The sequence below is a fragment of the Rhinolophus sinicus genome, linkage group LG10 (genome assembly GCF_036562045.2).
Source record: "Rhinolophus sinicus isolate RSC01 linkage group LG10, ASM3656204v1, whole genome shotgun sequence".
NCBI classification, from domain to species: Eukaryota; Metazoa; Chordata; class Mammalia; order Chiroptera; family Rhinolophidae; genus Rhinolophus; species Rhinolophus sinicus.
In genome coordinates, this window is record NC_133759.1 from 80,168,373 (window position 1) to 80,193,996 (window position 25,624).

Sequence of the window (25,624 nt, forward strand, 5' to 3'; positions counted from 1 at the left end):
CTTTCCTTGTGCTGATTGGTAACTGCAGGCTTCGCTGTCTGATTGGCGGAACGAACGCAGCGCGTAATTTAAAACATTGTATCAGTAACAAAGGTACACTTCGTGGGGGAAATTGTGCTCTCCTACCGCCAAAACCCGGGTTCCGCGTCGGCGTGTGAGAGGGCTGGTACCAAAGGAGGAATAAGTGTCTCGTCTTCAGGTGAGTGTGCGACTGTGCTGGATCCCAGCTGGGGTATTAATTCTTGCCATCATTGAATAGGCTTTCAGAAAGCCGAGCTGCCGCCATCCCTTTTTTCTTAATACCTCTGTCCTCACTGTGGGCCTGGGGCGAGGCTGGAGAAGGAGCCTAGGGCTACTGACAACACCTCCACAACACGGATAGGCGAGGCACCCTACTTGGGGCATGACCTGCTTTTGGAGCCGGTATCTGTTCATTCCTGTTAGAGGTCGAAATGCCACCTCAAACTGGATTAAATGATTAACTCCTTCTCTTATCCCCTTCCCCTCTGGTAGTTGAAGGGAGAGGAAGTAGGGATTCAGGCAGAAACCAAAGTGTTCTGGGACAAGGCAATTGTTTCTTACCTAGAATTTTCAGCCCCTCTGTCCCTTAAGGTCCTCCTCCCTACCCACTCTTGTCTCTTTTTAGACCTAAGCTGCCCCTGCTGTCATGTCGCAAGGGATCCTTTCTCCGCCAGCGGGCTTGCTGTCGGATGAGGAGGTCGTAGTCTCCCCCATGTTTGAGTCTACAGCTGCAGATTTGGGGTGTGTGGTACGCAAGAACCTGCTGTCAGACTGCTCTGTCATCTCCACCTCCCTGGAGGACAAGCAGCAGGTAAAGGAGTTGGAGAGTGGCTTGGGGGGCAGAAAGTGATATCCTCAGCCTACTAGTTGTCCATACTGAAAGTAGTATAAGGTCACTAGCTACTAAAGGGTCTAAGAGATCAATTCAAAATTAAGAGCATGACAAGTAAAAAATGTAGAATTGTGTCTATAAGAGCTGTTGTTTGCATTGCATTAATGAAATATACTCAAGTGCATATTATCAGTTAATCCTACAAGGGAAGGATGATGGTTATTTCTCCTTCACCATGAGGCCCAGACACCAGATCATACTTCCTTTAAGTAGGTGGAATGTACATTCAGGCTTTAGTATCAACTGTAGCTTCTATTTGTGGAGCCTTTCTGCTAGGCTGGGGTTTCTCATTATTGACACTTGGGACCAGATAATTGTTATAGGGATCTGTCCTGTGCATTGTACGATGTTTAGCAGCATTCCCGGCCTCTACCCCTAAATGTTAGCACCTTCCCTTTTGTAACAACCAAGAAACCTGTCCTGACATTGCTAAATATTCCTTTGGAGGGAAATGGCCTTGATTGAGAACAACTCTACTCAGAAAGCTCATCTTTTGTAGAAAAAGTTTCATGAGAGTAGAAGCCTTGATAATGTCCCTCGTTGTGGACTACCAAAGCCTCTTAGAGTTCCTGGGCCATAGTAGGCAGATCTTTAAGTATCTGTTGAAAGAATTAGGTGGGTACTGGTATTAACCCCATCTACAGATGAGGAAAGTGAGGCAAAGAATTCAAAGAACTTGTTCAAGTTCTCATAGATGGGATTTGGACTCAAATTCAAGTGTGTCTGCCTCCATAGTGCTTAACTACTGGAATATCATATGCTGATTTTCATCCCAGTCTCCAGTTCTAACTCAGATGACGTGGCAAATCAGGTTTGCAGGATACTGAAGAGACAGGAAGGTGATAAAGTAGTGAAAAAGTCCATGTGAATTGGAATGATTATGGAACCAAAGTGTAGCTGCGCAGACATTTGAGGTGGAATGAGGGTAGCGTTAGCATGATTTCTAGGAACTGTGCTATGCTTGCCCATCTGCTCAGAGATAAGTGCTGAGATTAATCTATAGTTCCGGCCTGAAATTCTGCCATAGGTTCCATCTGAGGATACGGAAAAGGTGAAAGTATACCTGAGGGTCAGGCCCTTGTTACCTTCAGAATTAGAACGGCAAGAGGATCAGGTGAGTGTCTGAGGAGGGAGAGTTCAAGCTGGAACGATGCAGTACAGAAGGTTTCCAGGAATGTTTCCTTCGGTGTCAACTGTTTTCTCCCCCTTCTCAGGGTTGTGTCCGTATTGAGAATGTGGAGACCCTTGTTCTACAGGCACCCAAAGACTCCTTTGCCCAGAAGAGCAATGAGCGGGGAATTGGCCAAGCCACTCACAAGTTCACCTTCTCCCAGGTATGGAGTTACTGGTTGTGGACAAGGGACCAACATGTAGGGCAGCTTTATTCCCTTTAGAAGGAAAGACTTTTATTTGATTGTGAACTCCTTATATGTGTATGTCTATATATTGGGGGACCCTTGTTATAAGCTAGTCAGTGTGACAAGTACTTTATGTGCATTAAGTCACAACAACTCTATTATTTTCATTATTGTCCCTATTTTCCTGACAAGGACACTGTGGCTCAGTGAAGGTAATGTTGCTAAAGCCATGTAGCTAGTCAGTGGTAAAGACTTGACTCTATTAGGTTGGTGCAAAAGTAATTGCGGTTTTTGCAATTATTTTTAACCTTTTAAACCGCAATCACTTTTGCACCAACCTAATAGATCCACCTATCTCCAAAGCCCATGCTTGTGACTATTGTGTTGCCCATTGTTTGTGCAGCATTGGACTTAGTTGAGAGCACTTCTTAAGTATTTGTTAATTTAGATGAAAGGTGGACTGGTTGAGTCCTCAGTGCTTAGGGAGCAGCTGGCAGCACTGCAGGATGAAGCTGCTTGAGTATTGTCCAGAGCCAGCCACCGAGGAAGAGATGCATCTGCTAGTTCTGCACAGGAGGCAAGAGGGAGATGAAGGATGGGCCTCTGAGAAATTGGGTCTGTCTCTAGATCTTTGGGCCAGAAGTGGGACAATCATCCTTCTTCAACATGACTGTGAAGGAGATGGTAAAGGACGTACTCAAAGGGCAGAACTGGCTTATCTACACATACGGAGTCACCAACTCAGGGAAAACCCACACTATTCAAGGTGAGTAATAGGCCCTACAGGATTGCTGATTGACCTGTAATGATACAGCGGTACCTCGGTTCGAACGTCTCCATTGACGAACATTTCGGTTTACGAACGCCGTATATTTTATGGACCTATGGTATCATTAGATAGTAAAATTCATGCTAAATTTGCAGTTTTAGGGGTTGATTTTAAAGGTCTGGAATGGATTAATCTATTTTGCATTATTTTCTATGGGGAACCCATGCCTTGGTTTTCGAACGTTTCAGAACTCGAACAGTCTCTGGAATGGATTATGTTCGAAAACTGAGGTACCACTGTATTGTCTTTGCCCTCTGGTGCTGCCAGCTGAGGGAGAAAGGCACTTGCCTCAGCTATCCATCTTTCACATGCTTCCAGGTACTGCCAAGGATGGAGGGATCCTGCCCCGGTCCCTGGCTCTGATCTTCAATAGTGTCCAAGGCCAACTTCATCCAATACCTGATCTGAAGCCCTTGCTCTCCAATGAGGTAATCTGGCTTGACAGCAAGCAGATCCGGCAAGAGGAAATAAAGAAACTGGCCCTACTAAATGGAAGCCTCCAAGAGGTAAAGTATTAGTGTCCACAGATGAGGGGATGGGGGACAAGTCTCTGGAAAGTTTTGTATTATTTTCTCCCTGGGCCCCTCCAGGAGGAGCTGTCTACCTCCTTGAAGAGGAGTGTCTACATTGAAAGTCGGACGGGCACTAGCACCAGCTTTGACAGTGGCATTGGTGGGCTCTCCTCCACCAGTCAGTTTACCAGCAGTAGCCAGCTAGATGGTACGTACCATGACTGGGCTCTATGCCAAGTAATAATAGAAACCCACTCCCTGCTCCCATCAGCTGCGAGGGGTACAGGTAAGAGGTTGCAACCTGAGCTCTGCCTGCTGAGGCCCCTGCAGGCCAAATGGAAGGTGGACTACTTTATCCTGTACATCTGCTTCTTCCCCAGAAACAAGTCACCGATGGGCACAGCCAGACACTGCCCCCATAAGTGTCCCTGCAGACATTCACTTCTCCATCTGGATTTCCTTCTTTGAGATCTACAATGAACTGCTTTATGACCTGTTAGAACCACCTAGCCAGCAGCGCAAGAGGCAGACTCTGCGGCTGTGTGAGGATCAGAATGGCAATCCCTATGTGAAAGGTATGGGAAAGCAGGGAGGCTGGCCATGAACCCCGGAAGGGATTTGGGGAGACTAGGAAAAGTTAGGTGCTCCCATCTTATGTATGTTCTTCTCTCCTTGGCCTTAGATCTCAATTGGATTCATGTTCAGAATGCTGAGGAGGCCTGGAAACTCCTGAAAGTGGGTCGTAAAAACCAGAGCTTTGCCAGCACCCACCTGAACCAGAACTCTAGCCGTAGGTGAGTAGGTTGTGAGTCAACCCTTCACTGTATTCCATGAAATACTAGTCCTCTGCCTGGGTATGGAAGATGTGCAATGACTTTTCTCTTTTAACTTCTAGTCACAGCATCTTCTCCATTCGGATCTTGCACCTTCAAGGGGAAGGGGATTTAATCCCCAAGATCAGTGAGTAAGTTTTTCCATTTAGAAATTTGGGTTTCTTGGCTATAAATGGTAGTAGGGGGAGGGGGAGGGAGGTCATCAGAGGAATCACTTCTGTTAGATTCTTGCTCCCCTTCCTTGGGTAGAGATTCTTGGTGGGTTCTCCCTCTCCAGAACTATATGAGGGGTTGGGGGACCTTATGTCAGATCCTGTCTGTCATTTAAGGTTGTCACTCTGTGATCTGGCTGGCTCAGAGCGCTGCAAAGATCAGAAGAGTGGTGAGCGGCTGAAAGAAGCAGGAAACATTAACACTTCTCTGCACACCCTGGGCCGCTGTATTGCTGCCCTGCGCCAAAACCAGCAGAACCGGTGAGCTTAACTGAAAGCCTTGGGCTGGGATGGCCTGGAGCTCTGTGATTTACTAAGAAACTTCCTGGTCGCTGGGGATGATGCTAGGATACCCAAGGGCTGGAATTCTGCTCACAGCCCTGTTCTCTCTGATTCCCTGCCAGGTCAAAGCAGAACCTGGTTCCCTTCCGTGACAGCAAGCTGACTCGAGTGTTCCAAGGCTTTTTCACAGGCCGAGGCCGCTCCTGCATGATTGTCAATGTGAATCCCTGTGCATCCACCTATGATGAGACCCTTCATGTGGCCAAGTTTTCAGCCATCGCCAGCCAGGTAAGAAGCTGTAGTAGAGGTATGATGGTTGTACTCATTTTGGACTGGTACCTTTATTTAAGAAAGCTAGTACGGGCTAGTTATGGATTCAGTTACGATTTTTTTTCTCCTGCTAGCTTGTGCATATTCCACTGGTGCAAATGGGATTTCCATCACTACATTCATTCATCAAGGAACACAGTCTGCGGTCATCTCCCAGCTCAGAGACAGGAACTAAGACAGACCTAGGCCTTGATGACGACATTGAAAATGAAGCCGACATCTCTATGTATGGCAAGGAGGTGCGAATGCAAGAAAGCTTTGGTGCAGAAACTTGATGGCTACATTTCCCATGCTGCCCTTCAGATGGGCCTGTGCCTTTTGGGGGGTCAGCTGATGAACTCTGACCTATGTGTCCCTCCTAGGAGCTCCTACAGGTAGTGGAAGCCATGAAAGCACTGCTTTTGAAAGAACGGCAGGAAAAGTTACAGCTGGAGATGCACCTCCGTGATGAAATTTGCAATGAGATGGTGGAGCAGATGCAGCAACGCGAACAGTGGTGCAGGTACCAGCTGAGTGACCCCTCTGGTTTGTCACCTGGACCAGAGAGTGGGAAGTAGAGACTAGGATGGAGTTGTGCCTCCAGATCTGTCCTCCAAGCTCAGTCTCAGAATCATCACTCACTTTTCTTTTCTCCTCTGACAGTGAACATTTGGACACCCAAAAGGAACTATTAGAAGAAACGTATGAAGAGAAACTAAAGATCCTCAAGGAGTCACTGACGAGTTTTTACCAAGAAGAGCTTCAGGTGCGTTCCCGTGAACCAGCCCCAACTGGCTACTCGGTTTCCTGCTGCCTGCAGTAAACAGATTTTATAAACTGGTAGGGGCAGGAATGTATAACTCGCTTTGCTCTAGTACCCCTAGTGCTCTATATGTGTTAGTCTGTGTTTGGTGAATTTTTTAAGGGTCTCATTGGCCAGGAAATGATATAAGTGCTAACAAACAGGCTTTCAGGATGTATCAGGGAAGGTTTTTGTCCCATTTTTCAGTCACCTGCTCCTGCAGTGTTTGTCTGACTGTGGGTGCCTTCTGCTTCCCTCTTAGGAGCGGGATGAGAAGATCAAAGAGCTAGAAACTCTCGTCCGGGAAGCCAGGCAACAGCCAATGGCCCATCAACAATTAGGGTCTGAATTGTCCCTACGGCGCTCACAAAGATTGGCAGCTTCTGCCTCCACGCAGCAGCTCCAGGAGGTTAAAGCTAAACTGGAACAGTGCAGAGCAGAGCTAAACTCCACCACTGAAGGTGAAGAAGGAGAGTGGGCAGGAAGCATAACTGGCTCAGGAAGATCTGTTCTCCAAACTTGGGCCTTTTGACACCAATTCCAACATAACTTCCTTAACTCTGAGCTACATTCCCCCTCACCTTTCACTCCAGGATGCACGTGCCCTCACTTTTTATATTTGCTGCAAGCTATTATTAACTCAGTTAAAGAGTTAAGTCCAAGGTTAGAAAGCCTACATATTGAAGTTTCTTGTTTCCTTCCCTCAGAGCTGCAGAAATATCAGAAAATGTTAGAACCACCACCCTCTGCCAAGCCCTTCACCACTGATGTGGACAGGAAGTTAGAGGAGGGCCAGAAGGTAATCAATCGTCTGTCTATTACCAAAGCTCTTACTACCTCAGGCCGTTTTCCAACGCTATATCCCTGCCCTGGTTCGTGTGAGGATAAGGTGTTTTTTATGCACAGTCCTGGAGAGTGGTGACCTCACTTGTCTGCCTAGCCTCTAGTTTTACTTCTCTATGAATGGCTGGCTGACTCCTCCAGATCATGATGGCTGGTTGATCCTGGCCAGCTTAGTTACTACTCCTCCTTTTTTCAGAATATAAGGCTGCTGCGCACAGAGCTTCAGAAACTTGGCGAGTCTCTCCAATCAGCAGAAAGAGCCTGTTGCCACAGCACTGGGGCAGGAAAACTTCGCCAGGCCTTGACCACTTGTGATGACATCTTAATCAAACAGGTTAGGACAGCTTACATATCCCCCTCTTCCATCAGCCCACTCCCGAATATATATGAGAAGGAATGAGGAGCCGAAGAGAAAGGTAAAGATTTTCAGGCTAATCTTATAGTGAGGGGAATTCCTCTTCTTTACAAAATAAAAATGACTAGTCACTGTGCTAATTTATAGGCATTTTCTCTGTTACAACAATCCTAAGGTAGATAGTATCACATTTCACCCAAGATGCTTAGATTGTAAGAAACTATTATTTTATCTACCACTAAGACAAAACACTAACAATTAAGCTATGACATTTGTCATCAGTAAATACATCCTGATTCTAGAGATATTAAGATGTAAAAGAAAAAATACATCGTAGACTAAATATAGAAACAGGAGGTTAACTTATTCAAGCTCATATCACCTTGTTAGAAAATGTCTTTTTATCCAATGCTGTTTGAGTCTTAAATACTCCCTATTCAATTATAAGCTCTAACCTTAAAGAGTTAATCTTTATAAAAATAGTTTAGTAGTGGATGACATGTATTACCTTGCCTTCTTATTGCTCTAATATATCAGACATAAATGTTTCCTGTAACTCTATTGCTCTTCCTTAGGATCAGACCCTGGCTGAGCTGCAGAACAACATGATGCTAGTAAAACTGGACCTTCGGAAGAAAGCAGCGTGCATCGCGGAGCAGTATCATACCGTGCTAAAACTCCAAGGCCAGACTTCTTCTACCAAAAAGCGCCTTGGTGCCAACCAAGAAAACCAGCAACCAAACCAACAGCCTCCAGGAAAAAAACCATTTCTTCGAAACTTACTTCCCCGAACACCCACTTGCCAAAGCTCAACAGACTGCAGCCCTTATGCTCGGCTCCTGCGCACACGGCGCTCCCCTTTACTCAAATCTGGGCCTTTTGGCAAAAAATACTAAGGCTGTGGGAAAGGAGAGAGCAGTCATTGCCCTGAGGTGGGTCAGCTGCTCAGCTTAAGAAATAGGTCTCTTTTAAGCTTCACCATGTATACCTGGAACTCTATCCAGCATGCAATATTCAGACACTAGTTGTCCCCCCTCCTGTAATATAATCACCTGTGTAATCTCACACTTTTTTACTTATATGGTTTCTATGCACACAAAAGTTATATTAAATAAAGATACTGTTCACATTTTTATTTGAATTCCAAATTTAGCAAAATCATTAAAACAAATATAAAAAGGCAGAAAAGTTTAAAATCAAACACCATTCAGGCCCATGGGAACCTTGCACAGGAATGGCAATAGAGAGCAGTAACTAGTGTACTGCAACCTAAGAAAGCTTGGAAAGAAATGAATTCAAGGGACATTAGATATTCTAAACCTTCCTTAATATAAAATGAAGTGAGTGGGTAACTTGTTCTAGAAATAAGAACAAAGAAAGGCTAGGCCTAGAGCTCAGACTAATCCATAGCATCTACTGTACAAATTCATTACAGCAGACATAGTATAGTCATAGCATATTACCTCCTACTGAATATAGATGCACAGGCCTGAAACCCTCCAAGAGCACATCCAAGAATGATTCCCTTTACCTTGTCTCATCAGATAAAGGCTGAAAAGAAATTCTGTTGGGAGATAGAAGGAAAATAAACAATCACGTCAAAAATACCTATTGAAACAGACCAGCTTGAAGTGAGTTTATTCTTATCTGTACAGTCACCAGATATTCCCAAATGTCCATGAAATTATCTGTAATCCTGTCTCCTTGCTTTGCTTTAGTAGGGGTATAGATAACTGTAGACATCTCATGCCCTCAGTGGAGCCCTTCAGTTCCGTGCTCACTGAGACTCTTGCCCCTTTTTTTCAATCTCATTCTAGTAAGTTACTTCCAATTTGAAAGCTTCCAGGAGACTTTTCAAAACCATGTTTTGGAAGAATGTCTCCCTAGAGTAAGAACAAATGTATAGCTTCACTCCATTTAAACCCAATCTCTAACATCAGAATAGTCACACTTAGCAAATCCAAGAATGACGAGGTTATGTCTATCCAGTGCCCTGACCTTCCCAGGGTATCCAATGCCCCTACCATCAACAGAGGGTAGAATGGCAGACTTCTCCCTTGCTCACCTCTCTAAAGAACTCTTCCACTCCCAGCATCATTAAAACTTTGTTCTGTAGCCTTGCCTGTGCTAAAGTGCTATTAAAGGGACATTTTGCGGCGCGCTGGGCGTCTGGGAAGAAGTCCAAGATCTGTAGCCACTCTGAACAGAAGAAAGACAGAAGTGCTTCTAACTGGCAAAAGACAATGTCTCTTCCTGCCAGGATTCTTCTGTCTACTCTGAAGGTGATTCTATAAACTCCCCAAGGAGCTGTTTCCATCTGATAAAAAGCTAGGGCCTTGGAAGAAGACGTGGCCATTTTTTATATGGAGGTAAGGCTCTGGCAATGTGGTTATCTTGAAAGCAGTTACTATGGTGTGACTGAAGACAGGTTGAGTGGAGAGACTCTGCGTGTGGGAGTGTTGTTAGCAGACAGTGAAGCCGGGAGGAAAAAGGGAGCAGGCATCTCGGTGGAAGGAATCTCGCCTTGGTTCCGAAGCTGCAGGATTTGCCGGAGCAAGGCCTTACCTTCTTCCCGGGTCTGAAACAAAGGCAACTGTTTCTAAATATGGTCAAGGCTGGTCTAAAAAACAGGTTCTAAAATACTGATGTGTAAGTTCCACAGATCAAGGTAGCCTTTCCACTTACTTTCTTAACCACTTTCTACCCTCAGATCACGGTAAAGATCTTATTTCGAGCCTAAAATCCAAACCCTTTATTAAAGAATTGATACTCACATCATTGAATGCACAACACTTTTGGGCACAAGTTGAAGCTTCATCCCACAGCTTGCACTTAAAATAGTACTGTGCCAGATAGCGGAAAGCAGTGCTCTCCTCCAAGTGTTCCACTATTTCCTAGAGAGGGAAAGCAGGAATGACTGAGGTGGTAAGAATAAGATTGGCAACCCAGTTCTACTCATACCCCACACACATACCCCACAGGAATAGATATCTTGGATATATTTGATGTAACATTGGGCAGCCTGTTCTGACTCAGTCAACTGTTCATGAAGCCTACAAAAGAAATTGGTCTTTAAGCACAAATCAGAACTCAAAACAAGCTAGTGATAAAAAGTAAAAGCACACAATTAAGACCAAAAAAAGACAAAACTTAGACAAGTACAAATTTTGACATAAATGCCACACTGGGATCCAGAATTAGTGCCCAGATGTGATGGTTATTTTATCAAAGCTTAGAATAATTAACTCTGTTACTGGTGATGGAGGGAGAGTTAGTAAATACTTAACGATAACACACCTTTGTAGAAATTCTCTGGTAATACCAAGTGAGATTAAAAAAACATACCAAGCAATTTAGGTTTTTTTCTAAGAATCCAGAAAAGAACTGGCAGGAATGAAATCACATTTAAGAACTTCTTTGTTGACTATTTCTGAGTTATTCCTTATTTTCCTGGTCCTTATTAGGAGGAGATCAATACTTAAAGTAGTTTTCCTAGACTGCTCTGACATGAAAATTTCATTTCATTTCGTTCAATTCATTCTTGGCTCCTTGCCTAATAGGAAAGCAATTCTCCCTTCAAAGAGAAATGGCATTCTCTAGAGTCAAGACGGCTAAATTTCCGGACCAGTATACATACACCCTGCAACATCCCCACACTCATATAGACTTTAGAACATGCAGGACCCACCATACCAGAGAAGCTAAGAGAAATATCAGTAGCATTTCACTCCTTTCACTCACTTTGCGAGTTTCACCAGAGCCATTTTCTCCACATCGCCCACAGCGTAAGCTCTCCAATAACACTGTCAAAAAAATAAACTGGTCACTCTTTGACCAATGCCCCATGTGCCATGACTAATCACATAAAGGCTCACGTCCTACAAGCCTCCAAGAACTCCATATCTGCAGGATGCAATGCATTTTCACTAAATCTGATAGGTCCAGGCTATATACTGACATTCCCACTGATGATGTCACCCCCACTTTGTTTTTTAGCCCATGCACCTCTAAATATTCAGATTTCCCTATGTAGATATACCAGAATGAAGGAAAGTTAGAGCACAGATAGCCCAATCCTTCATCCGAACAGCAGATTTCCACTCAAATTCTCCAGGACCCAATTTCAGGTACCTTTTTGGCTTCCACTAGCTGATTGAGTTTTTCATAACATTCTCCTAAAGCAACCAGCATACGAGAATCATTGGGCCTGAAAGAGAATAGGAACAGGCAGTTTGAGCAAGGACTTTATAGAGAACTAGAGTCCTCCGGTGAGGAACCACCGCCATCATCACTACAGTCGTCCCCACTTGTCCGCAGTTTCACTTTCCAGTTTCAGTTACCGCAGTCAACCGCAGTCCAAAAATATTAGGTGGGTGCAAAAGTAATTGTGGTTTTTGCAATTATTTTTAACCTTTTAAACCGCAATTACTTTTGCACCAATCTAATAAATGAAAAATTCCAGAAATAAACAATTCTAAGTCTTACATTGCACACCATCCTGAGTAATGTGATGAAATCCATCCAGGATGTGAATCATGAATCATCCCTTTGTCCAGTGTATCCACACTGTGTATACTATCTGCCAGTTAGTCACTTAGTAGCCGTCAAAAGGAAAAGTATCAGCCCTTCCCACAATGAACACTGTCAAGTGGCCAGACTTACCGAAGCTGGTGGGCTCGTCTGTAATAATAAAGGCAATAAAATGGCATCTTAAGGATTTCATAGGTCTGCCCGAGGCCATACCAGGCTCTGTAGTCCCGCTTATTGACCTCAATGGCATGTCTAAGAAATGGAAAAGAGACTGGTAAGAGGGCAGAATCAAGGTTAGTGACTTGCAGGCTCAATAAAGGCTCCTAACATCACAGCCACCGGCTCCACCTCACCCCCCACTAGCTCACCTATAAGCCTGAATAGCGGCAGATGTGTTCTTCATTTCCATGTACTCATGTCCCATCAGTGTCCAGGCCCCAAGATACCGAGGATTCAATTTCAAGGCTCTCTGGAAATATAAGGCTGCTTTCTCATGCTGAGAACGCAAACTATAATAATTGCCTGATTGAAAAACAAAGCAAGCAAACAAAATATATATATGCACTTATACGGTGGGAAGTTCGCAAACTTAACTGTCCCACCCGTGTATTTGTGTGCGTGTGTGTGTGTGTGTGTGTGTGTGTGTGTGTATAAAACTAGAAAGGTAAAAATAAAAGTCTACTAAAATAGACGGCACTCCTCAGAGTGGGCATGAAACCATAACCCATTCCCCCAAAGTCCTTGCAGAACAGCCAAATTGTACACAAGGGGTATATCAGCATTCCCTTGGGAAATATGTATCATCTATCACACAGTCTGGTTTTTTTTTTAAAAAAGTATTCCCTAACACTGCAAGTTTTTCTTCATTTTATTTCATCTGAATATAGCATTTATACACATATTTTCTTAACAAAGGGTAGGAAATTTCTAGTTAGCTCTAGATTGGTGGTTTTCCAACAATATTCCTGGGTTCTGAGGACGTACCTCAAGGGTGAAATAGGTAGTTTTGAACTCCTTTCTCCCATGGAAATCAAAGCAGTTTTATTATCATTGGTCTTAAAAAGAGCAAGTGAAATATTTTAGGATTCTGTGAAAGCTTTTATTTGAAGAAAGGGTTTAAAAGCCATCTGTCTTATGTCAATCGGTAAATGAATAAACAAAATGTGGTATATAGCCAAACAATGGAATACTAGTCAGCAATAAAAACGAAAGAACTATTAATACATGCTACAATATGTATGATCGTCAAAAACCGCTAAGTGAAAGAAGCCAGACAATAAGGCTAAACACTGCAAGATTCCATTTGTATGAAATTTCTGGAAAAGGCAAAACTATAGAGATAGAAGATAGATCTGTGGCCACGAGGGGATGGGAGTGGGACTGACTGCAAACAGACCCAAGGAAACTTTTCGGGGTGAAGTGATGTTCTAAACTGGATTGTGGCTATGGTTACACAACTGTATAAATTTACAAAAACTCAGGAACTATAAATTTAAAGCAGGGGAATTTTATGGTGTGTAAATTATACCCCCAAAAAGCTATTTTTTTTAAAAAAAAAGAATGAATTAGAGCTATACCAAGACTTGAAGGGATTTTTTTACAAGATGTTGTTGAATGACAAATGTAAAATGTGGAGAAATGTATATAACAATCCTATTTTTGTAAAGCAAATATCCCATTAAACTCCACATATGTGTATATACATTTTTATGTGATATGGAACATACTAACATAAGTATCTTGAAGGAAGAAGGGAGCAGCAAGCCAAAAAAAACCCTGCACTTTAAAATATCTCCTTTATGTATAAACTGCATGTGCATAAAAAAATAAAAAGGTAAGTTTAGCTGTATATATACTAACTTGCAGAGATCATGATATACTGTCAGGTGGAAAAAGCAAACTGCAAAGAAATTATATGATTCCATTTTGATAAAAACCAAGTAACAAAACCTCCATATATGTTTTTTTTTTTAATCGGTCTAGATTCAGCTGTTAGTTTGATGCAGGAGAAATCATTTATAGCAATTGTCTGTATCCTATACCTGATCATTTAAGTTCAAGTTCATGTTCACTATACTAGGCAACTTACATTGTTATAAGGACTTTGTATATATTAATTTATTTAACCTTTGCAATAAGAGAAGCTTCTACTATTATCACTTTATGAATGAAGAACTACAGCACAGAGAGCTTAGGTCCAAGGTCACTCAGCTAGTTAGTAGCAGAACCAAGATCTAAACTTAGGCAGTCTGGTTCCAGAATCCGAATCTTAACTATGCTCTATGCTGATACATACATACATACATACATACATACATGTCTGCATCTCAGAGATTGGAACTCCAGAAAAGACAAAGAAGGAAGCAATCAATTCACATTAAGCCATAAAAGCAGAAGAAACAACTAAACAAGTATGAGATTCTTGTCATCACTCTATTCTTAAGTTGTTTCATTCTCTCTTAGGTCTTCAGTTTCTTTTTTTCTGGGGAGAAAGTGAAAGTTCCTTTCACGTCCTCTGAACTGGCTTTAATGTGAAAACTGAAGTGTATTTTGTGTCATATTTAATGTTTCTTAAGTTTTAGGGTAGGAGGGCTGAATTCAACAGACATATATTGATCATATGTCAGGAACTTTGCTGGGCATTACAAATATACTGAGAAAAAAACAAACACAGTTCATTAAGGAGTTCACCTGAAATGATTATTAAACGAACAAGAAATTCCTAAATCATTACTCTTCATATGTATGTCTCCTTTGATTTTAATTGGTTTTAAGTCAATAGGTTAAAAAAAAGAACTGCTCATTATCTCCCCTCTTGATACTACCTCTATTTCCTTTCTTCATGTAAAGGGCATTATTATCAATCTGGTTACCCAGCCACCAATTCCTGTTTCTTCTACTTCCTAAATATCTTCTAAATCCAATCGCTTCTCTCCATTCCTCCCAACAATACCTCCTCATCTTAGGCTCTCACCAGCCCTAGACTGGATTATTTCAAACGCCCCTAGTCTTGCCCTTTTTCTAATCCTCCCAGCACATTGTCTCCAGTCACCATTTAAAAATGAAAATCTGAAAACTTTCATCCCTCTCTGGTTTCAAATCCTTCAGAATACTCCTACTGCCTTAAGAATAAAATCCAAACTTTCCGCAAGACATAAAAGGCTCTTCAAGCTCGGGCCCCTTTTTGTACATTCCCACCTCCCACTCCATGCTTCAGGATGCTGAACAATTTCCAGCACAATGTCTGTTTCCCACTTCAATGCCTCTGCATTACAATGCCCTTCCCAAGTCAATCTTCTTCCTTATTGAACTGTTTCACTACTGCCCATCCTTCAAGCATCACCTTCCCTAATGTCAGACTGGACTACATACCTTTCCTATGGACTCCCTTAGCATCCTACATTTACTTCAATCACAACACTCGATCCACTATATTACAGTTGTTTCCTTATTGGCCTTCCTCAACAGGTAATTAGGATATGTACTGCAATACAAAGCACAGTGCCTGGCATTCAGAAGATGCTTGAAGGTGTTTTCTGAATAAATTGGAGTTCCACCCTCACCTTAATGGACTTTATACTTTATTCATAATGCCCTGATACTGAAAAGGTCAGTTGTTCCTACTCCTACCTATGTTCCCATGGGACTTACTACGTCTTTTTAATGCTTATTTCCCATACTAGACTACAACTTCCTCAGGGGCATGAAATATTTATTGAATGATTAATAAACTGAAACTCTATCAGTTTATTAACAACATCCTGACCTAGAGAGGTACGAATGTACGATCTTGATGCAGTGTCACCAAAGACCCAGAAACGGGTATCTCCCTTTCATCTCCGGGGAACCTAGGCTTTCAATAACAACCAACCAAGCTTACATTTACCCAGCAGTGGCCAGTCTTCTGTTTATGTCAACTGATTATCAGGCACACTAGTGTGGCCAAGTACATAGGACCATGGTTCTCAATGTGGGATGATTCTGACCCCAAGAGTTATTTAGCAATATCTGCAAACATTTTGGATTGTCACAACTGGAGGAAGGGATCTAATGGCATCTATAGGTAGAGGCTAGGGATACTGCTAATATCCTACAATGCATAGGACAGCCCCTCACAAAAAAACTGCAGCCCAAGATGTCACTAGTGCCAACAGTGACTGAGACACCCTGATACAGAGAAACATTTCACAGGACTGGGAATTCTTACAAACATTTCAGTAACACTAAAGTTTAAAATATACACACTTTTGATACTCACTTTTCCACTGTTTATGACAGAGGAATAGTTGCACAAACATGCAAAAATAAATGTACACATACTCAGATGTTTCCTGAAGCAGTTTTTATATTTACAAAACATTGGCCACAACTTATATAATAGAAAATAATAAAAATGATGGCACGTCTACATAATAAAATACTCAATAGCCATCAGAAATACAAATCTAATCAAATATATGGTGATGGAAGGAGAACTGACTCTGGGTGGTGAACACACAATGTGATATATAGATGATGTATTACAGAATGGTACACCCGAAACCTATGTAACTTCACCAACAATCGTTACCCCAATAAACTTTAACTAAAAAATAAATTAAAGGGGCCGGCCCGGTGGCTCAGGCGGTTAGAGCTCTGTGCTCCTAACTCCGAAGGCTGCCGGTTCGATTCCCACATGGGCCAGTGGGCTCTCAACCAGGTTGCCAGTTCAATTCCTCGAGTCCCGCAAGGGATGGTGGGCTCTGCCCCCTGCAGCTAAGATTGAACACGGCACCTTGAGCTGAGCTGCCTCCCGGATGGCTCAGTTGTTGGTTGGAGCACGGGCTCTCAACCACAAGGTTGCCAGTTCAATTCCTCGACTCCTGCAAGGGATGGTGGGCAGCGCCCCCTGCAACTAAAATTGAACACGGCACCTTGAGCTGAGCTGCCGCTGAGCTCCCAGATGGCTCAGTTGGTTGGAGCCTGTCCTCTCAACCACAAGGTTGCCGGTTCGACTCCCGCAAGGGATGGTGGGCTGTGCCCCCTGCAACTAGCACGGAAACTGGACCTGGAGCTGAGCTGCGCCCTCCACAACTAAGACTGAAAGAACAACAACTTGAAGCTGAACAGAACCCCCCACAACTAAGATTGAAAGGACAACAATTTGACCATTGTTCCCCAATAAAGTCCTGTTCCCCTTCCCCAATTAAAAAAAAAAAAAAAATCTTTAAAAAAAAAATTAATTAATTAATTAAATAAAATGTAATATTTAAAATGGAAAAAAAAAAGAAACAAATCTAAATGTATTAACATGAAAACATGGAAAAGATATATTGTTAAGTTAGAAAAAAATGAAGTTACAAAGCAATATGTATAACGACATTATTTTTCCAAGAAAATTGTATGCACACACCCACCCACACACACACTTTTTAGTATTCACACAGAAAAATATTCTGGAGTCATGATCACTAAATAATCTTGGGAATCGGATTACGGTGAGCTTTCACATTCCACGGTATATAATTTTGTTACCTTTGACACTTTCACAGTGTTGGTATTTTTACATTTATATTACTTACAATAAAGAGAAATTTTAAAAGAAAAATATAATGACTCTTACCAATTACACAGCACGTTTCTACACGGTATTTATCAATCTCACAGAGGTTGTGAGCCAGATAACTCAACTCAGATTTCATGCTCTAGAAGAAAAGAGAAAGACAATCTAAGCATGAAAAAGGAAACGCCTAAATTACTTTCCTTGTAGCTAATGCAACTGGATGACAATCCAACCCAGATGAAAGCACAAAAGAACTTAATCAAGTCCAAGTAAAGGAAGCAGCTCACCCTGACATAAAGAAGGTTGGAGAATGTGTCCATATTTTCAATCCTGTAAGGGTCTTGTTTCCTTAGCTCATTAAAAATAGAGAGGGCTTTGTCGATATCTGCAGAAAGAAGATAGTTCAGGAAACACAGTGCTACTTCAAGGTTGATGGTATTTTATTTTGTCCTTATTCACTCACCTCTGATATTGTGATAGGCAACTGCAATTTGGGAAACAATATATGAGCTCTTAGAGAAGCCCACATCAATGAGATTCTGATACTTTTGCAGGGCCTCCTCTATCAACTGCAACTCTGTGTATATATGAGCCAGAAAAAACTCTTTCATCCAGGTGTCTGGCAGAGACAGGAACTTCAGCTGGCAGCAGGAGAGAGAGGAACACACTTAATATACTTTGGCCTCTCCCAAATGAACATGAAGGAACTATTTTTATTGTCTAAAGGTCTTTATCACCAAAATTTTATTAGAGCACTTAACAATGAACACAAGGCAGTTCAGTTATTAGGACTTACAAGCACAATAGGGAGGAATGCCTAATTGAGGAAGGCTTCAAAGAAAAGATAGGATTTGAGGTGAGTCTTGGAGGACAGGTAGACTTGAATAGAAAAAAAGGGAGAGGAAGAGTAAAAAGACATTCTAGGTAAGGGCAACGACATAAATAGAGGAAAAGGAGTCATGATGAGTGTGGGCAGAGAGGATAAAGAAACGAGCTTTGTTTGAGGGGAACCTTTGTATTGGGAAGTAGTGGGAAAATAAGACTGAACTGGTAGGGTGGGTCCTATGGTGCAACAGTAAATGGGATGCAACAGGAAACCATGACATTTTTTTTCAAGAGAATGACATGATGACATGGATGATTTAAGAATAAACTTGGACATAAGGAATAGAGTCACTGGAACTGTAACAGCCATATATGATGTCAGAGGGGTAGTAGATTGGGGGAGGGCGGGTTATCACTTTGTGAGGGGTATAAATGTCTAACTATTACATTGTTTTGTACTCCTAAAACTAATAATAATAATAAAAATAAGCTTGGAAACAATATGCAGGGTGGCTTGGAAATAAGAGTGTAAAAATGGGAAAGCTAGAAAGAAAGTATTACTTAGAAAGAATCCAAATTGGAAATGAAAACCAAGATGGCAAAGGAAACCAAGAGAAAGACATGCAGAAAGAAACCATAGCAATGTCTAGTGACTGAGTAAAGGGAGATAAGAGACAAATATGACTCTAAGGCATTAAGACTGGGTGTCTTGAGAAATGGTGATGCTAATGAGAGTCTATTAAGTTGGGAGGAAGAACGAGAATCTAGTAGGTAAGATGAGAAATTTGGTTTTGCGTATTTTGAGTTCAGACATAAAACAAACTTTCAGTGAAAATCTAGTAGGCAATTAGAGATAGGTGAATACAAGTAAACCAAGATAAGATTTCAGACATGGATTTAGTAGCATATATCATTATTGGGGGGAAATTAATCAGCTTTTGGCTCTTTAGAGCAAACAAAAGGAAATGTGTTATCACTTTCATTAACTACTGAAGAACAGCAAAGTAAACACTATAGACAATGTTCTCTAATAATGACTAATAAAATATTACAGTTTATAAAGCAATGTCATATACATTATTTCATTAATTAACAAATCTTTAAATCTTTAGAGTCCTATGAGAGCTCAGCAGACTTTAAAAATGTTTTTATGGGGTGGTTGGTTAGCTCAGTTGGTTAGAGCATGGTACTGATAACACCAAGGTTACCGGTTCGACCCCCACATAGGCCACTGTGAGCTGCACTCTCCTTAAAAAAATAAAATAAAATAAAGTAAAAACGTTTTTAATACAGTTTTTGCTATCAGAGAAACCTTTACTATAGCAACTTTGGAATTAGGAAATTATCATAGCATTTGGTCTATAAAACAAGTTACAGTAAAACTTAAATGTGAAAACATGAATATGAAAAGATACCCTAGCACAAGTGGATGCAAATCCAACAGCAACTACCGAACAAGAGCTAGACAGGTATCTTTCAATTGAAGACCTGAATCCCAACAGTAAGAGAGACTAGAGAAGGAGCAAAGAGCTAGTTATAATCAAAGGCTTAGCAAACCTCTCTCCCCCCACTCCATTATTACAGAATTACAAAGACGTGGAGCACAGGGTTTTTCACTTAGCTCATCTCAATTTACCATCTCTTTGTCTGTAATCAAGTTACAGAGTTCTAGCCAGGCTCCCCAATGCAAAGGCAAAACATGAGTAGCCTCCACAAACACATCAATGGCCTCTTTCACCAAGTCCAGTTTTCGAAGCACAACACCATACCTAGGAAAGAAGGATTAATCACAGAAGTTAATGCTCTATAACATCTCTCTTTTACTCAGGAGAATATGTTATAGAAAGTTCCAAATTACTCTAACACTTACAGATAAAGGCCAAATCCATCAAGTTCCCGAGCCTGGTGTTTTTTGCTGAGCTCTACTCTCAATTCTCTAAGAGCCTCATTTTTTACTTGTCCTTTTTCCAGAGGGCCTACAAAAGAAACAAAGTCTCTGATCTAAGAGAAGACTGCTGGTCTTCATTTCATAGACCTAGATAATCCCTTTGGCATCAACCAGTTACACTTGAAACTTCTAGCAAACACTCACAAGTGCTCAATGATATCTTACACAATTCATTTACTTTATTCCAAAAATCACAACTGGTAACTGGTCTGCAATCATACTTTGTTAGGCTCACACAGGTTTTGAAAATTTTTGAATTAGTTACCAATGTTTAAAAATCAGAAGCCTCAACTAAAAATCTGAATTTCCAGCTTCAGGATACAGAGAATGGGGTAGGGCCAAGGGAAGAAAGCCCTGACCACACCAGGCCACAAGGCAGCCCTCGCTGGAGCTGGGTGACAACCAGCCAGTTGTGCTCTCCAATTTCCAACAGTCCTCCTCAGACCATTTCACACATTTATATTACTTGTCTGGCTCCTGTAGGCATTTGTATGTGCAACCCCTGCTTTAATCCTAAAAGTAAGAGAAAGAAATTCATACCTAGGCTATCAACTGTTTCATCGTCCTTCTTCTTTTCTCCAGACTGTAAAAGAAAATCATCAAATAGGTACTTTTTCAGTTTATTCTGAACTTGTTCTAAAACTAGCAGCCTGATTCTACCTAAAGGGTCCAAGTCCAACGAAAATGGCACCTCTCATTGGTCACTAATTTTAAACAACTATTCAGGGGCTCCCACTGGTCAAATCTGGAATAATTTGAGTACAATAATGAATTACAAACAATTGCAAATATAGGAATCCTTATCTGATACCACATAAACAGAAAAACAAATGGAGAAGGGAAGGGAAGGCTCTTGGTTAGAGTAGAACGCCAAGTGGTGAATAGTAAATGGAAAGAGTGCTGAAGAAGAAAATCATCATTTTGCAAGATATAAAGAATACTTCAGGGCCAGCCCGATGGCTCAGGTGGTTGGAGCTCGATGCTCCTAATGCAGAGGTCATCAGTTCGATACCCACAGGGCCAGTGAGCTGCGCCCTCTACAGTTAAGACTGTGAACAGCAGTTCTCCCTGGAGCTGGGCTGCCATGAGTAGCCGGAGGTTGGCATGAACTGCCATAGGCTACCATGTGCCGCCAAGAGTGGCAGGCTGCCATGGCGCCCCTAATACTAGCATGGGCCAGGGAGCTGTGTCCTACACAACTAGACCGAGAAACAACAGCTTGAACCGGAGTAGGCGTGGGAGGCGGAAGAGGGGGATTAGGGGTGTGGGGGGAGAGAACTCCAAATCAGGAATGAAAAAAAAAGAATACTTCAGGTAAGAATTAACAACGGATTTCCTGACTAATGCATATTTAAGTTGTTGACTTTTTTTTTTTAGCTATCACAAATAATACTTCAATGAAAAGCCCTGTATATATATATCTCTGTGCACATAATGAAGTATTTTCATTGGACAAGTTTTTTAAAGTAGAACTGTTTGGTCATAGTATTCCAAATTGACATACTCTGCCAAAATTGACTTCCAAAATGGCTGTACGAACTTTTACTCCTAAAGTCAGGTCTACGGCCCCACACCTTTGTCAATAATGAATATTATCAATATTTTTAACATTTTTTTATACTATCATTCTTTTTATTTTACTTCTGACATCTTCTTTATTATTGTAAAGTATAAAGTACATTTACCAAATAGATTGTTGTTAAGCTATTTAAAAGATTTAACTTTTTCCACTTGGTTCTAAATGTGGATGCTTCACTGAAGGTAAATGGCCCTCACCAGATATCTAGAATACATGTACAGGAAATAGGCTTTCTTGCTATTGCATCCATGCAGGAAATGTGCTGCCCGATCATACTCTTTAACATCAAAGTAAGCCTTGGCCAGGGTGTAAGCATCCATATCCTGGGCATCCTCCTAGAAAAGAGACAAATTTATGTAAGTGGTTGGGAACAGGACAACAAAAGTTCTAGTCAAAGAGGCATATTCATTAATTCCAAGATGTAAGAAAAAATAATTATGTTCCTCCTCCCAAAAACCTAATAGATTTATTTATCTACTTATTAATGAAGTAAGGTCATAGAACCTTTTTTTTTTCCCAAAATAAAAAGTTGGGGAAAAATGAAACTTTAAAAAACTAAACCAATACACCCAGAAACTTGTATTGTTTCTGCAAATGTAGTGGGAAGTTGCACAGGCTTTAGCATTAGGGACCTGGATTCAAATTCTGACTCCTTGATTTCCTGGTTTCATGACCTTAGTAGGGATGTTAACTTCGCTTCCTTGAATATTCATGTCTCCATCTGTAAAATGGAGCCAGTAACACAGATTCGATATGAGGAAAAAGTGAAAAAGTCATGGAAAATGTCTGGCATATTTGATATTCCCTTCCTTCTCCAGGCTTTTAGATTCCTACATAAATGCAATATATTGTGCAGTTATTTATACTTTTTGTATTTCAAGAAAGTTTTGGTATGTTAGTATCGCAAAAAGCATAGAACACAGCTATTAGTCTCTACGTAAAAAAATGCATATTTAAGTTAAAAACATACAATCCCCCCAAACTCTAGAGATAAGTTGACTAAAACTTTAATAATTTAATTCTCCTCATTCTTCTTGCCCCAAATATTACCAGCACAAAACTAGAACCAAAACATATTCAGCGTTTTTTTCATTGGATAAACATGTCTTAACTGTGCCCATTCAGCTTAGGATTCTGGTGGCCCTTTTCACATCCACTCACTATTTGCTTATTTCTTCCCCTGCCCTCTCTCACCTGCATTATACCTTTTGGAGTAGGAAATAGTCATTGTTTTTAAGTGGAGGTAAAAAAAAAAAAATCAAGAAATGGCATCTTTGGGAATAACGAAATGGGTTATGACGAAAAGGATTCAGACTGCACAGACTATGTAAACATATGTACTACAGATCATACATAAAACATATTCATATGTCATTTAAGTCTCTCAATAGCCCCATACAGTACATACTATTAACCGCATTTCACAGATGAGGAAACTATGGTTCAGGAGGTTAAGTAAGTTGCCAGTGTGGCTGAGATCTGAACACAGAGCTGTCTGAATCCAAAGCCAGTTTCGCTCTTCTGTAAAAACCTTTGCTTCTTCTTATCGTTAGGAATATTGTCTACAATGGGCTACAAAACCAAAAGGCTGAAATCTTAATGACTGTTTACTAATTCTCTCCAGCTTAAGAGCACCACCAAATCCTTCGAAGCTCAACAGAACCACTCATATAAAATCGCTTAAAGCACCCAGTTCTTTAAATGCTTGAATTTCCTCTACAAACATTCCTGCTAAGCAGTCTGCTGCTCCCCTCCAGTGACAGGTCACTCAGTACCTCTTGGGTTGATGGGAAGCGTTTGCTGTGAAGAAGTCCTTACCTCTGTAATAGGCGGAGGCGGCTGCAGCTCGGCCAGAGGCAACGCCGGAAGGGAGAAGGCCAACTCCGCGGACCTGGAACACCCCCGCAAACTGAATCAGCTCCACAGGACCCCAAGAGTAAGGATCCAAGCCCGGTCCCTTCCGACCCCAACATCTCACCATTTGCTACTGTGCAGTAGGCCACGCTCCCGGGTAAGGCCGGCGATGAGTAGCAGCTGCTTTTTAATTTCTCGCAAATTTGAGAAATCGCCGCTCGCTGACAAAACCTGTACCACCGGAGCCGTCAGGGCCACCGGGACTACAGAGGGGTTCGCAGCCATTTCCCCGTCTCGGCCACTCCAGCCAATCACCAGCGACAATACTAGCTGTGCGTCTGCTCCCAAAACGTCGGCCTGTTATTGGTGGGCTCTTGCTCCAGAACAACCAATCAGAGACCTCTCTTCTCTGTACGTCACTAAGAGGCCGGGAAAGAAGAGCCAACTACATTCCCGATTGGCCAAGAGCTACTGGGGCGGGAAAGTTAGAAGCAGGAAAGGGAGGGGAAAAAAGACACGATTTCTCCGCGGGACAGAGAATATGTGACTGGGAAGGTGGCGTGGGAGTAGGGGGCAAGAAAAAGTGCAGAAGGTGGAGTGCCCTGCACCTTAAGGGTGATGTGATTGGATGAAAGATAGAAAGAGTGTAGTTGTCAGCAGATCCTCTGCCACTGGATAACCAAGTGATGCATGTGTCTAGCAAAGATGACCCGTATAGTACTCTGGATTTTTTCTTAAAGTAGGGAGATCTATGGCCACAGGTGGAAAATCCTTCCTCTATTATCCACCCTCTTTCTTACTCCAGGGTGGGAAAGAGAGCTAACATTAACTGAAGGTTTATCCTGTGACAGGTTGTGTACTTTTACAAGCATAATGTAGTTTAACCCTTAAAACACCTAGTATATGATATTCGTATCATCCCAATTTTACAGATTAAAAAAATGGAAGCTCCAAATATATGGTGATGGAAGAACTGACTCTGGGTGGTGAACACACAATGGGATTTATAGATGATGTAATGCAGAATTGTACACCTGAAATCTGTGTAATTTTCTAACAATTGTCACCCCAATAAATTTAAAAAAAAAAAAAAAAGAAAAAAAAAAAGGAAACTCAGCGAGTTTCTATCACTTCCAAGGAGAGTCTAGATTATAACCTAGCTCTAACTCCAAAGTCCAGTGTTCTTAAACATTACATAAACATTTTCAATTTTTTTGTTTTTAGCCCTTTTGTAATATGATTTTACCAATTCGTTTGGGAATTTTTTGAACTTTTTGTTATATGGAAGTGATTTTAGGTAAAACATGTGTTTTAGATGAATATATATTATTAAAGATTGTATTACAAAGTCAACTTTATTGTACCATAAGACATATTAAGGCAAAATTCTTTTTTCTTGTTTCACAAGTAATGCACACTTTATATTCATTTTAAATTTAGAACTTAAAAAGCATTATTTATTAGCAAATACAAAAATTACCTTATACATCTACTCGTGTATATTCTGAATATAAACCGAATAAATACACGTAGAATGAAATGTAACTGTCTATGGTGACAAGGAGAGAATTCTGAGATATCCAAAATTAAATTACAGTAGGCCAGATGGTGGAAAAAAGATAAAAAGGGGTTAATCAGTTAACAACTGCAGTGCAAAATCAACGTAAGACTGCTTGCACTCAGTGTATTTTGGAATTATTAAACTAACTTCCAGGTGACTATTTCTGAAATTATCTAAAAAGAAAGACTAGCCAGGCACTGTGGAATCCCAGGAGCCTCTGCTTCTTGTTTACACATGAGCTTTAGGGACTTTGGTGCGGAGCCTATTCCAGAACTAACCCCATTCACCTTCTCCCATCCCCTTTGTCTATAGCGAATGTAAATCCTTTCAGAAGTTTACATCTTCTCCCCCACTTAATGTTATAAAAACCCTTGCAAAACTCCGAGATGGCATGTTGTCTTTCCTACATAGCCATGCTGCTGGTGGTTTAGACTCCAGGCGCCAAGACCGGTCTTTTTTTGCTAGCCATGGCCTAATAAACCCTTTCTTTTAAAAAGACTTGAAGCTGTGGAAGTTACATTTTTTGTTTAACAATGG

General features: G+C 41.4%; 2 protein-coding genes across 3 annotated transcripts; one reads left to right on the forward strand and one right to left on the reverse strand.

The window, feature by feature from the left end:
- Positions 1-61: 61 nt before the first annotated feature.
- Positions 62-8,383, forward strand: KIF20A (kinesin family member 20A). The gene is made up of 19 exons (XM_019740373.2): positions 62-199; positions 647-832; positions 1,941-2,027; positions 2,128-2,247; positions 2,899-3,037; positions 3,419-3,606; positions 3,691-3,820; positions 3,993-4,187; positions 4,295-4,406; positions 4,508-4,576; positions 4,775-4,918; positions 5,062-5,227; positions 5,344-5,508; positions 5,632-5,771; positions 5,912-6,014; positions 6,313-6,511; positions 6,758-6,849; positions 7,090-7,227; positions 7,824-8,383. Exons 2-19 carry the CDS (start codon positions 668-670, stop codon positions 8,142-8,144), a joined length of 2,673 nt encoding a protein of 890 aa, XP_019595932.2. The 5' UTR covers positions 62-199; positions 647-667; the 3' UTR covers positions 8,145-8,383.
- A 476-nt stretch (positions 8,384-8,859) lies between these two features.
- CDC23 (cell division cycle 23) lies at positions 8,860-23,839 on the reverse strand. 2 transcript variants are annotated; one of them, XM_019740375.2, is made up of 16 exons: positions 23,651-23,839; positions 23,491-23,563; positions 21,870-22,007; positions 20,634-20,676; positions 20,016-20,121; positions 19,782-19,914; positions 17,784-17,961; positions 17,608-17,705; positions 17,381-17,462; positions 12,147-12,300; positions 11,911-12,030; positions 11,380-11,455; positions 10,990-11,051; positions 10,223-10,301; positions 10,023-10,142; positions 8,860-9,826 (listed from the first exon to the last, which is right to left on the reverse strand). In XM_019740375.2, the coding sequence occupies exons 1-16, from the start codon at positions 23,809-23,811 to the stop codon at positions 9,656-9,658; spliced, it is 1,794 nt and encodes a 597-aa protein (XP_019595934.1). In that variant the 5' UTR covers positions 23,812-23,839; the 3' UTR covers positions 8,860-9,655. The 2 variants fall into 2 exon arrangements, with proteins under 2 accessions (XP_019595934.1, XP_019595935.1); XM_019740376.2 differs by lacking the exon at positions 23,491-23,563 and having other exon boundaries at positions 23,651-23,822.
- Positions 23,840-25,624: the final 1,785 nt, after the last annotated feature.